This window comes from Bubalus bubalis, chromosome 1 (assembly GCF_019923935.1).
Source record: "Bubalus bubalis isolate 160015118507 breed Murrah chromosome 1, NDDB_SH_1, whole genome shotgun sequence".
Lineage (NCBI taxonomy): Eukaryota > Metazoa > Chordata > Mammalia > Artiodactyla > Bovidae > Bubalus > Bubalus bubalis.
Genome location: NC_059157.1, coordinates 128,777,664 through 128,790,764, shown reverse-complemented (window position 1 = coordinate 128,790,764; position 13,101 = coordinate 128,777,664). Strand labels below are relative to the sequence as shown.

Here is a 13,101-nt window from a genome sequence, read left to right as displayed (position 1 = left end):
AGATGAATCTGAGTGCATTTTCAAAATTCCCTCTTTGTTCCCTTTATTCTACAAACGTACCCTTTCCAACCTTAAAACCACCTGAAATTTGTCCTCCATTGTTGGTAAACAGCACTGCTAAACTTCATGTTTAAGTTATTTTCTAGAGATAACTGTAAAACAAGATTTTCTTACAGCCTCAGTGAAGAACTGAAACCAAGTAAAGAATATTTAGCCACTTTGTTCAGTAGGGCAGGATATGTTCCCACTTAGAGGAAGGTCTGAAATAGTCTTGCTTTCCCCTTAACTTATTTTAAGCACTGCACATGCCATCTTGTATTGCACTGGGCTCAGTCCTGATCCCTAAAATAAAGGGAATTGTTTGCATACTTTTTATACACATTGTATTGTCCTTATCACTTAGAGTTTCTGGTGAATGAGACAGTTTTAAAACAGCAGTATTTAAAATGTTACCAGATTTTTCTCAGTTTTACTATTTATCATATATTGATTGGCCTTGAGAACTTAAGCACTTCTGTTATGACCATTGATCTTTATTTATACTGGAGTATCATATTTCCTGCTGTTTCTTTGTTAACTCTCAGAACCATCTTTGATTCATCCCTCTGTGTTCTAAATGTTTATTCACTTGCTGACCATGATTCTTTCTTCATAATTTTTCTTATAGACTATCCTTCACTATTAGACTAGGCTATTAGTCTACTCTGTCTCCTGATTAGCCTTTTTAATTCCAGTCTATCTCCCTTCCCCTCGGTCCGTTCTGTACACCACTGTCAGATTATTCTTCAAACACGAGAACTGTTACATTATTCTGAGAAGCTTTGATTGAATGTCTGTTACTCAAGTTTAGATTCCCCTGCCTGGTATTGGAGACTCTTCACATTTTGATTTGACATACTTCCCCTAAATTATGTCACACTAATCTCCTGTGTGAATGTCCTGCTCCAGTCAGGTCAGTCTCTATTCATGTCCCAGAGATACTTTGGGCCTTTTCTGACGTTGTCTTTTATTCTCCTCCCTTCTCCTATGCCGGTGTGGATTCTTTCCATTCTTTAAGATCCTGTGTAGCTTTTCTTGGTTACTAAAGTCCACAGTGATCTGTATTCTGAGATTCGGTAGTATGTAACAATCTATATTTGATACTGTAATGATTATATTGCATACTAAAGACTCTGTTAAGAGTTCTGTAACATTTAAAGTTTCCAGGATGAATTCACATATCCTGCATCCTTGAATAGTCATCTGAACCTCTCCTAGTCATCACCACGGAGCACAGTAATTCCCCAAACATTCTGTTTATCCATTTAGTAAATAAACTTTTGGAAGCTTCTCTCTTAAATTTACTTAAAACTGCATGACCCCTGCCCCCCTCTTCTAACCTTGATCTCATTTATCATTGTTTGATTTCTGGAGTAGACAGAACAGGATTTTGTTTTGTTTATTAATTCTAAAATGTTTATTGATAACTTTCATATCTCTCCTTAAATCATTCCTCCTCCAGCCAAAACCTGTTCTCGTAACATTGCTTATATACTATGCTTTCCAGTTCTCTTGCCATTTTGATAATAGTTCTGTTTTGTCAATGTCTCTCACAAAACAAGGTCCCACAAATAAAATAGAGGCCAGTGCAGTTTACAGAAAGACTGTTATTTCTGTGCTCTGGAGAACATGAAAATGGATATAGCCTTAACATTGCCTATATCTTTTATAACAGTCGCAAAGAGTCAGACATGACTGAGCGACTTCACTTTCTTTCTTTCTTTATAACAGTCACCCTATTGGTGAAGGTTTAAGCATTAAAACTCCAGATCTCTTCCATGGGGCTACTGTAAATCTACCCTGTATTGCCTTTTAAATTATGAATACTAGATCTCATGACTGAGTTGTCGTCTCTGTGTTGACTGCTAAGGAACTCAGCCAAGCTTGAAATCTACCTCTTGAAAGCCTTTGTTGTTGTTGTTTAGTTGCTAAATCGCGTCCAACTCTTTTGTGACCCCATGGACTGTAGCCCTCTAGGCTTCTGTTTCCATGGTGTATCCCAGGCAAGGATACTGGCGTTGGTTGCCATTTCCTTCTCCAGGGAATCTTCCTGACCCAGGGATCAAACTCAAGTTTCCTGCATTGGCAGGCAGATTCTTTACCACTGAGCCATCAGGGACCTTCTTGCAAACTTTTAAAATTTTACATTTATTAACCTCTTGGAAAAGGAAATGGCAACCCACTCCAGTGTTCTTGCCTGGAGAATCCCAGGGACGGGGGAGCCTGGTGGGCTGCCATCTATGGGGTCGCACAGAGTCAGACACAACTGAAGCGACTTAGCAGCAGCAGCAACCTCTCCCTGGCTTCGTATTTTTCCCCTTCCCTCCTCTTCCCCTCTTTTCCTCTCCCCTCCCTCCCCACTTCATCATTTTTACCTGTTGAACTTACTGTGTAAGATTTATATTGGCAAGCTGCCACAAATCCTTTTTTAACTTTTAATTTAAAATATAAAATGCAAGAATATGAACATATCTTCTTTGTATGTAATTGTAAACTTTTTTGTTTATATTATTAACATTACCTCAATGTATACTCCTTTCTCTCCTCTAAAATAAATCATCCATGATGGAGATATACTGGTAGTTATTAGTATTGCCTAAGTTTTCCTTCATTTTTTCCAAAAGTGCTTAGTAAATATAAGCTAAGTATTTAATTGTGCCATCACACTGCATGTATATTTTTATAGCCTGTCTTTATAATAAGTGCTTATATGTCTGAGGTTGTTTTATTTATTTTATTCAATTTTTCTCTTAGAAAATTGAGGGCTTTTATTGATGTGATAAATCAATAGTTTACATTATGAAAAAGTAGATATTATGAAAGGAAGACTTGCAGTGAAAGTGTTTTAGATAAGATTGTATCCTAAGGTTTATAAGTAAGCACAGTAAAACTTAATACTCTTACTTCTCTCAATAGCTGGACAGAACTTACACTGGCTTGCAGACTCTTGGAGCAGAGACGGTAGGTTATTTTCCTGCAGTATTATTTGGGAACAAGTAGAATGAAAATTGATCTTTGTTTTTAATTAGGAAAAACATGAATGCTAAATTAAAAAAAATTTCTCCCCCCATTTTTATTTATTTTTTAAAAATTGTGATAAATTTACACATAAAATTTACCAACTTAATCATTTTTAAGTGTTCAGTTCAGTCGCTCAGTCGTGTCTAACTCTTTGCGACTCCATGAACCGCAGCACGCCAGGCCTCCCTGTCCATCACCAACTCCCGGAGTTCACTCAGACTCAAGTCCATCAAGTCAGTGATGCCATCCAGCCATCTCATCCTCTGTCATGTCCTTCTTCTCCTGCTCCCAATCCCTCCCAGCATCAGTGTCTTTTCCAGTGAGTCAACTCTTCGCATGAGGTGGCCAAAGTGGTATTAAATATATTTACATTTTCGTGCAGCTGTCACTAGCATCCATCTCCAGAGAACTCTTTTCATCTTGGAAAACTGAAACTACTCATTGATCATAACTCATCCTCTGCCCACAACCCCTGGCAACCACTCTTCTACTTTCTCTGTCTATGAATTTGACTGCTCTACCATATAAGTAGAATCATACAGTGTTCTTTTGTGTGTGTATGACTGCCATATTTCACTTAGCACAGTGTTCTCAAGGCTCATACACATTGTAGCACATTAGAATTTCCTTGTTTTTAAGGCTACAGTCTCTCAGTCACATCCAACTCTTTGTGACCCCGTGGACTGTAGCCTGCCAGGCTCTTCTGTCCATGGGATTTTCTAGGCAAGAATACTGGAGTGGGTTGCCATTTCCTTCTCCAGGAGATCTTCCCGACCCAGGGATCGAACTCAGATCTCCCTCATTGCAGGCAGACTATCGTCTGAGCCACCAGGGGATCCCTTTTTTAAGGCTGAGTAACATTCTGTTGTTGGTATATGTCACATTTTGTTCATCCATTTATCTGCCAATGAAAGCACTTGAGTAGCTTCCATCTTTTGGCTATTGTAAATAATGCTGCTGAGAATGTGGATCTGTCTGAGTCCCTGTGTTTAGTACTTTTGGGTGTATAACCAGAGGTGGAATTGCTGGATCACACAGTAATTCTATTTTTGATTTTTTGAAAAACTGTCACACTTCTTATCATAGCAGCAGCACCATTTCACCTTCCCACCAGCAGTGCATAAGCATTTCAGTTTCTCCACATCTTTGTCTGCATTTGTTGTTTTCTTTTTTTTGTATTTTCCAGTAGGTGTGAGGTGGTATTTCATTGTGGTTTGGATATACATTTCTGTAATGATTATTGATGTTGAGCTTCACTCAGTGGTTTATTGCCATTTATATATCTTCTTTGGAGAAATGTTAATTCAGATTCTTTGTCCATTTTTTAATTGGGTGTTTGGTTTCTTATAGCTGATTTTTAGGAGGTCTCTCTCTGTGTTCTCGGTATTAATCTCTCATCAGATATATAATTTGCAGATATTTTTCCCCATTCTGTGACTTTCCTTTTCACTCTTTATTGTGGTCCTTTGATGTGCAAAAGTTTAAAATTTTGATATAGTCTATGTGTTTTTTTTTAATCTGTACATTTTGTATCATACCCAAGAAATCATTGCCCAATTCAGTGTTACAATACTTTGCCTCTATATTTTCTTCTGTGAGTTTTATTGTTTTAAGTGTTATGTTTAGGTCTTTGATCTACTTCGAGTTAATTTTTCCGTATAGTAGAAAGTAAGCATCCATCTTCATTCTAATGCATGTGGATCTCCAGTTTTCTCAGCACTGTTTGTTGAAAAGACTATCCTTTTCCCAATTAGTGGTCTTGACACCCTTCAGAAAATAATTCGGCCATATAGATTCTTTTTAGTGTGTGAGAGTATATTCTAGCCTAATGATCCATGTGCCTGTCTTTATGCCAGTACCACACTCTTTTAATTACTATGATTTTGTAATAATATCTTTTGAAATCAGAATGTATGAGACCTTCAATTTTGTTTTCTTACCCCATCTCCACCCCCTGCCCCATCCCCCCCACTTTTTAGTGTTCATGATATATCAGCAGTAGCCATTATGATGAGAATTAGCTAAGTTAAACCTTACTCTCTTTATGGAAATGCACTGTGTTAGGTCAGAACATATTTATTGATCATGTACCATATGCTAGGCACTGGTTCAGGTACTGAGGACACAAAAATCAACAAATGAGAGCAGCTGCAATTCTCAAGGGGTTTTATTCTTGATTGTGTTGAGAGTGGGAAGAAAGTATATAGTAAACATAAATGCAGATAAGATAATTTCACTTACAAATGAGTGCTATAAAGAAGAGAATAGCTGGGAGACAAGGGAATTGCTTTTGCTAGGTTAGTTAGGGAAGGCCTCTCTGAGAAGGTGACTTTTGATTGAGACCTAATGGTGAGAAAGAGGCAGTCATATGAAGATTGGGGAGAAGAGTGTTCTAAGGTACAGAAACACTAATGGAAAGTCCCCAGTTTTATGATTGGTTTCATTGAGTTATTTATTAAGCTAGATTAGATTATATCCTGGGGTAAATCCTTTAGTTATTGAGATTGAAGTATAACTAGGAATCATTTGCCACATCTCTTAGAGCACCATGTTCTGAGATGGGTTTGGGGCTTTCTGTGACATTGATGATGGATTCATGAGCCCAGTTGTTGCATGGTTGTGTAGGTAGTGGATGTTGAGCTCCATCGGCATTCTCTGGGAGAAGACTCCGTTTATCCTCAGTCCTCTGAGTCAGACATCTCAGATGCCCCACCGTCCTTGCCTTTGACCATTCCAGCCCCCATGAAAGCGTCCTCACCGATAAAGCAGTCACATGAGCCAGTACCTGATACCTCTGTGGAGAAAGGTAATATATATTTTTCCATGTATGGACATGCATTTTACCTTGTATGGAGCGTTCCTTTCCCTCACTTGATAGTGAACTGCTGTCTTTAGCGAGTTAAGAGTATATGGAAAAGAAATTGTCCATAAGTAGGCATGCTGCTCTCCTACAGAGAGGTAGTATGAAAATAGCCAACTCTTTACTCTTCTCAGAAAATTTTTTTCATAAAGTTTTGTCAACATTTCATAGAACCTAGAACTCACTGAGAAAAGCATATTTATTCTTTGAATATAATGGTTTCCTCTGATAGATACAGGAAGACTTTCTTTTTTGAACCCTGATTGTGTGAACAAGAAGCTTGAATATTAAGTATCTTATCTTACTTAAAATACAATAAAAGATTTGTTATCATGCATTTTGACCATGGCATCATTTCATTTAATAGGCATATAAGCATATAATGAAGTATTTAGGTGTTCATTTATGTAACACAAACAGATACAATATAAAATTGATTCTGAATCATATTGATTTAATTGGTAAACCTACATTTTAATGTGTGTGAATATTTTAGTTCTTTTATAAAAATCTCAACTTTATTCCTCTTAAATTTTAGTTGCATCGTTTTTATGGGCATTTAATAAAACAGGATATCATTAGATTAAACACATGCTTTCTTTTGAGTTTTTCCTCTTTGAACAGTTTTTCAATTCATATATAAAAAGTGGGAGAACATAATGAACTTGTGTAAATTTTATTATATACTGTTAATGTGTTTTCTGATTTTTTGAAACAAGCATTTTGATGAAATATGATTGTAGGTGTGATATTTACATTTCACCCCAAAATATATAAAGCGGTATTAAATACCTGTCTACTCTGTTTATTTTACTACTGGTAAATGGCTTACATAGTTGTTGAAATGATAAGAAATTTCAGATTGATTGATGATTTATTTGCCTCTTTCATTTCAAGAAGGATTCCCAGCCAACACTGAAGCTGAGAGACACACTACATTTTATTCTTTGCCATCATCATTGGAACGAACACCTACCAAAATGACAGCATCCCAGAAGGTTACCTTTTGTTCTCATGGCAATTCAGCTTTTCAGCCAATAGCATCGAGCTGCAAAATTGTGCCACAAGGTCAGATTCCTAACCCTGAGTCACCTGGAAAATCCTTCCAGCCTATCACCATGAGCTGCAAGATTGTCTCAGGTATACATGGTGTATGTGAAGTTGGTGTGTGTAAAAATTGTTAGAATGACAAAGCAAAGTGGTTTTGGTTGTTGTTGTTGTTTTTTAACTTCTTCTAAGCAGGGTTTTTGTTTAGTTAGCAAGCAAGCTAGGGACTTCCCTGGCAGTCCAGTGGTTAAAGATGCACTTCACTGGAGGGGACACAGGTTTGATCCCTGATAGAGAACTAAGATCCTGCATGCCGCGTGGCAAAACAACCAGCCAGACAACAACAACAGAAAACCCAGAAGGTTAATTACTATTGATTTGCAAAGCCGAGGTGTCACAAAATAGAAACAAGAGTCATCCATACAGAAAGAATTGAATGAGGAAAGAAAGAAAATTCAAAGCAGTCACATTTTCATCTAGAATCAGCACAGGTAAATTGTTTGCTAGGATGTCTGATGGAAAGCTAAGGTAGGACGAGGATTATATTTGGAAACCAGAGCGACTATTAACAGAGAAAACTTAGTGGCCTTTGGTTTGTAGTTGAGCTTCAGGGGTTGATTTGAAGTTGAGATATCTTTTACACTCACTAGCTACACTAGAAATTTACTCATCCCTATGATCAGTAGGTAGTTCTGAGGCTTCATTTTCACTAAGGTTGAATTGTCCACTTTGTCACAAGTTTTACATTTGTGTTAGGTAAACTTCTAGTAGAAATATGCTTTATGGTTTTGGCTGTGCCCTCTTAGAGAAGACATGAAAGTCAATAGAAATACCTAGGCAGAGGGAGGACTGTATATAATACTTAAATGGTGGGGTTTGTCTTCAGTGCTAAAAATAGCTAAGCAGAAATGTGATCCAGGTCCTTGAAGAATGTATAATTTTACACCCCACCCCACCCCCAGTTAGAAGCATTTTGGAACTTGCTGCTTCAGAGGTGGAGTTGGCTGAACATGTAAATTGTTTTGAAGTTTAGAGAAACTCATGGATGACCGATGTGATCACTGCCAGTTGAGGGTGTTTAATGGTGTATTGGTCGGTAACCTTTGAGAGTGTTCTGTGGAAACATGGATCTCTGGATTATGTCTGTGACATGGTATTGAGAGATACTTTTGGGTGGGTGAGTTTTGTATTTTCCTATCAGAAATTCATTGCAAATCAAGATTTGGTTCCTAAGTCGAGATGTTCACATAGTAATTTCTTCCCTCACTTTAGTGTCTTCAAGTGTAACCAGTATTACAACAACCTGCCCAAAATATTATTACCTAGAGATTCAGCAGTTCCACACTTATCTAAAGCACTTGGTTTTCAACTTCAATGTGCTACTGGGGGTCTTGTTAGAATACTGATTTATATTCAGTAGATCTAGGGTAGGACCTTAGAATCTTTCTAACAGGCTCCTTGCTGCTGTTGCTGCTGCTTCTGCTGCTACTGCTGGTCCGTGGATAAGGATGTAGAGAGTGAAATACTCTAGTCCCTGGCCTCAGCTGCTGCTACTGCTCTCAGTACCTGAAACTTAAAATTTCATTCTCTTCTCCCAGTTTGTCACCTTGGTCCTGGTGGCTCTGCCCCTCTTCCATTTTCTTTAGCATCCTCTTAGATAGACTGAATATATCTCTTTTGTTTAGTTTATTTTGTTTTTCTTTTTCATTAATAAAGGTTCCCCCATATCAACCCCAAGTCCTTCGCCATTGCCTCGAACCCCAACTTCCACTCCAGTCCATGTGAAGCAAGGCACTACCAGTTCTGTTATTAATAATCCTTATGTTATCGTGGACAAGCCAGGGCAGGTTATTGGAGCCTCCACTCCTACTGCAGGTGTGTTTTTGAACTGAACAATATTCATGCAATCCCCAAGGTGACTTAGTAGCCAGATAATGGGAGAATGAAATCTTCAACCATGAACAGAAGGAGGGAATACATCAGAGTAACTCCAGTGCTGTTTCTTTGAGACGATTTACATTTTGTTGTATTTCTAGAAATTAAGTTTTTTTTTCCCTAAAGATTCAAACTGAGTCATAATTAATTTTCTAAAAAGAAAAATGTAGATTATATTCTCATTTAGATGGCTTTTTTTTTTTGGACAATATGGTTATTAAATTTTCTAAATTAAGCTTTAGAACAGGAATAGCTTTCCGAGCCATACATGTTTTTCCTCAGTGATAAAGGTAATCTTTACTTTTCTGCGAATTAGATAAAACTTGCATGTGGGAGGGAAATTGAACTCTGTAGTTATTAAAAAAAAAAAAAAAAACTGTAATGGGAAGAATAAGAAGTCTTTGGATTCACTGTGTTTATCATTGTAACCTCAAATAAATAGAGTGCTTTTTAGATTTCTTTGAGGTACTTAAAACATTTTACTTATTCTCTTCAATCAACTGTTTAAACTCATGTTCCTCTGTGTAAACGTTCTGTAGCCTTCACTTCTAATTAAGAGAAATGAAATAAGAGGAATGACTATAATAAGATTGATTTTTTTTAACTTAATTGATTTTTAACACAGATTAATGTATTTGGGCCTTTGCAAGTATTTGGAAAAGTTATGTTCTTTAACAGTGATTATAATTATAGAACTCCTTTAAGAAAATGCTACTTTCAGAGATTCCCTTTTGAATACACTTAGGGATGCTAAGAAGGTGTCCTTTGAGGATGTTTAGTTTTAGGAATAAGCCAGTCTCTGTAGGCAAGTTTGGTAAATGGAGGTGACCAAATTAGTCCATTTTTAGTCTTGACTCCTGTTGACTGTTGATAATGTGACTTACTTTGATCAGATCCTAAAGACAGTTGTACTTATAGAGTACAAACTGTTTAGTGTTGTCAGTATTTTGCAATAGGTGTAACCTTCTAGTGAAACTACTTTGGAGGAACTCACATTCAGTTGAATGCATACATTTTGGCACATTGTGAAATAACCAGCACCATTATGTTACAGTATCTCTTTCTATAAAAGTGCAGATACATAATGTCTACTTAGTTTACTTATTCTACTATAGTTCCTTATTAGCTTCTTGTCCGTTTTTGGGATGAAGTGGTCCACTTAATGGGATGAATCCTTAAGTGTTTTTTCTATAATAATCTCCTGGTTGTAAGTTTTCAACCCTTCAAAATGAACACTAAATAGTGGGGAGAAGAGCAGGGTGGTGGAAAATGGCTTCAGAATTCCATTTTGTAAATTTTACTTTGTTCATACTTTGTTTTTAAATCGACTTTTCTTGTCAGGAAGTCCTACCAGCAAGCTCTCTACTGCCTCTCAGGCCTCCCAAGGAACAGGTTCCCCAATTCCTAAAATTCATGGAAGTAGTTTTGTAACATCTGCTGTCAAGGTAACACTCTTATTGCACTTTGCTAGTTTCTAAAATGGTACATTCAGGTTGAGCCAGAATTTGTCAGGTGATACTGCAGATTTCATAAAGTAATCTTCAAGCTAAAAAGTATCATAAAGATCAAGTACTCCAAACTCCCCTCCCTTGCCTATGATTTTTTTGTTTGTTTGGACAGCTTTGTTACACTTTTTTTTTTTAATATAGTAATAATTCTCCTCTTTCTACAGTCTATTTCCCCCCTCCCCCACCTTCTTCAGGATAAGAAGTGTTTTGAAATTTAGAACCCCAAATAAGATCTGATTTGTTCAGATCATAGCGCTAGTTATCTGCTCACTGGCAGAGACAATCAGCATTGTTGGATTAGTGATTCAGCCTGTCATTGTCTTGGCTGCCTTATGGCTAGAACCTCTGAGGTAAAGACTCCTGTTTGAGAATTCCTGAAAATTCAAAGATCATCTCTTACATGACTAGTGCTAACACAGCATTTCTTTATTTAGGCACTTAATGGTGATGATACTGAATAGTTTTCTGATCCAAGGCGAGGTTTTTCTCTAAATTCAGTGTAGTCTGTGATCACTGTATTGTAAGAATGCCTGAATTGTAAAAACTCCCTTAATGGCTTTAATTCTCTACCAGTGTATTTTTTTCATGTTTGTTGATGGTATTTCATTACAGTTAAGCAGTACTTTTAACTTTGTTGCTTGCCCCCAACATTTTGGAAAATTGCCTCTGAGAATTGGCTTTTGTATTTGAGAACTAGAGACAAATGACAGTAATTTTGAATTTTGACCCTTGTTAGTTCTTTTTGCTGTGTTGTTTTTTAAATTCTTAGTGAAAAAATAGCCCTCTGCATCCTGAGTATTTATTCTAGAGTAAGGGTAACAGATCAAGTTACAAGTAGTGTTAAAAGGGTGTGTGTACTGAAACACTGTAACTACCTGTTACATTCATTTGTTATTCAGTGCCTAGACTCTAGGGATAGAAAAGGAAATAGAAGATAGTACCTGTCCTTCAGTAGCATCTGGCAGGGGCCTGGACATGAAACCAGCGAGTCAACCAGACATTAGAGATTGTATGATAGGAGTCTTTGCAGCTGATCGTGGGCACATATGAGTGGGTTCTTGCCAAGTTATAGCCTTACTTTGAATTAGCCTCAAAAGCAATAATTAAAATGCAGGTGGACTTGGAAGACCCCAAAGAATTTTGGGTTTTTGTTTTGCTTTTTGGTGTATGTTGCTGGAGAATGTCACAGGCTTTTATTAAATATAAGTGACTAGAGTGTCTGAAATCACTGACTTTATCCTAATTGTACAATACGTATTTTTACAAACACAGCAGGAGGATTCTTTGTTTGCATCTATGCCACCTCTTTGCCCAATTGGGAGTCACCCTAAAGTTCAAAGCCCCAAACCTATAACTGGAGGACTTGGAGCTTTCACAAAAGTAAGTATTCCTGAGGGGATTATCCCACAAGTTGATAAGTTCTTGTTACAGAATCTTTTTTTGTGGCACGTTGGAGTTGATTGATGCTACCACCCCACAACATGAAACTTTTTTTAGTGTGTTTCATCTGTAAGACTGGATCCTACTTCCAAGACGTGCTTCCCTTTGTTTACTGTTGTTGACAGGGCTTCCCCTGAAGTTCAGAAAGATAGCGAGCATCAACAGTGCATTTCTCTCTAGTGCCATTTTGCCACCAGTGCCTAAAACAAATGACCAGATTGGTTTGCAGATACGCTGGATCAAGTCCACACCCTACTTTTGGTCCCTTTAATAGCTATTATGGGCTGTATTAGGCTTCCCAGGTGGCTCAGTGGTAAAAGAATACCTGCCAATGCACTAGCCACAGGAGCTGTGGGTTCAGTGTCTGGGTCAGGGAGATCCTCTGGAGAAGGAAATGACAACCCACTCCAGTAGTCTTGCCTGAGAAATCCCATGGACAGAGAAGCCTGGTGGGCTACCATCCTTGGGGTTGCAAAGAGTTGGACACTACTGAGCATGCATGCGTGCTGATTTAAGGCTATATTTAAGCAGTATTTTTACCCATCTAGTGGAGTCATTTTTTAAAGACCAGGCTTCCTTAATTCCTGCAGACAGAATAAATTCAAATATTAGTAGAATTGTTCATGGACTGTTTATTCAGTGTCATTATCATGTTTGTTGCAAGGTAATCATCAAACAAGAACCTGGTGAAGCCTCTCATGTACCCACAACAGGAGCTGCCAGCCAGTCACCACTCCCTCAGTATGTGACTGTGAAAGGGGGTCACATGATAGCTGTGTCCCCTCAAAAACAGGTTCTAACTGCTGGAGAAGGGACGGCCCAGTCACCAAAGATTCAGCCCTCCAAGGTTTGTGTTGGGTAAGGGTGGAGAAGTCAACCTGTCAGTGAACGTTGTTTGCCTGAGTCATGGCCAAGTGGTGCAAAGATTCAGGGTGAGAGCATCATTGATGATCCTGGGAAAGCTTGTGGATGAAAGTCTATGTTAAATCTACCTGTTCTTGCCATAGTCATTGACAAGAGCAGGAACATGTTTTGTAGAGGGGCCGGAGACAGTCCAAGAGGTGAAGGGACACTGTGTTATCTCTCTGGCAGTAAAGGATGTTGACGTCGTGGACACAACTGTCTACTAAATTCAGGTCTAAAGTGGGTAATGGAAAGGATCGAGGTCCACTGTTTACTTGTTTATTTCTGATAGGAGAGTGCTATAGTTTGTACCTCTGATGTCTTGGCTGTGTAATCTGTTGAGTGATT

General features: G+C 37.9%; 1 protein-coding gene across 6 annotated transcripts in view; it reads left to right on the top strand.

The window, feature by feature from the left end:
- YEATS2 (YEATS domain containing 2) overlaps positions 1-13,101 on the top strand; it is a 103,300-nt gene that overhangs the window by 49,096 nt on the left and 41,103 nt on the right. For 3 of the 6 annotated variants that reach the window (XM_006056668.4, XM_006056674.4, XR_003109888.3), the window contains 7 exons: positions 2,956-3,000; positions 5,686-5,866; positions 6,818-7,060; positions 8,684-8,842; positions 10,244-10,347; positions 11,683-11,790; positions 12,515-12,697. In XM_006056668.4, coding sequence (XP_006056730.1) covers positions 2,956-3,000; positions 5,686-5,866; positions 6,818-7,060; positions 8,684-8,842; positions 10,244-10,347; positions 11,683-11,790; positions 12,515-12,697 — 1,023 coding nt within the window. The remainder of the gene's footprint in view (positions 1-2,955; positions 3,001-5,685; positions 5,867-6,817; positions 7,061-8,683; positions 8,843-10,243; positions 10,348-11,682; positions 11,791-12,514; positions 12,698-13,101) is intronic. The other 3 variants (XM_006056670.4, XM_006056672.4, XM_006056673.4) reach the window with 3 other exon arrangements.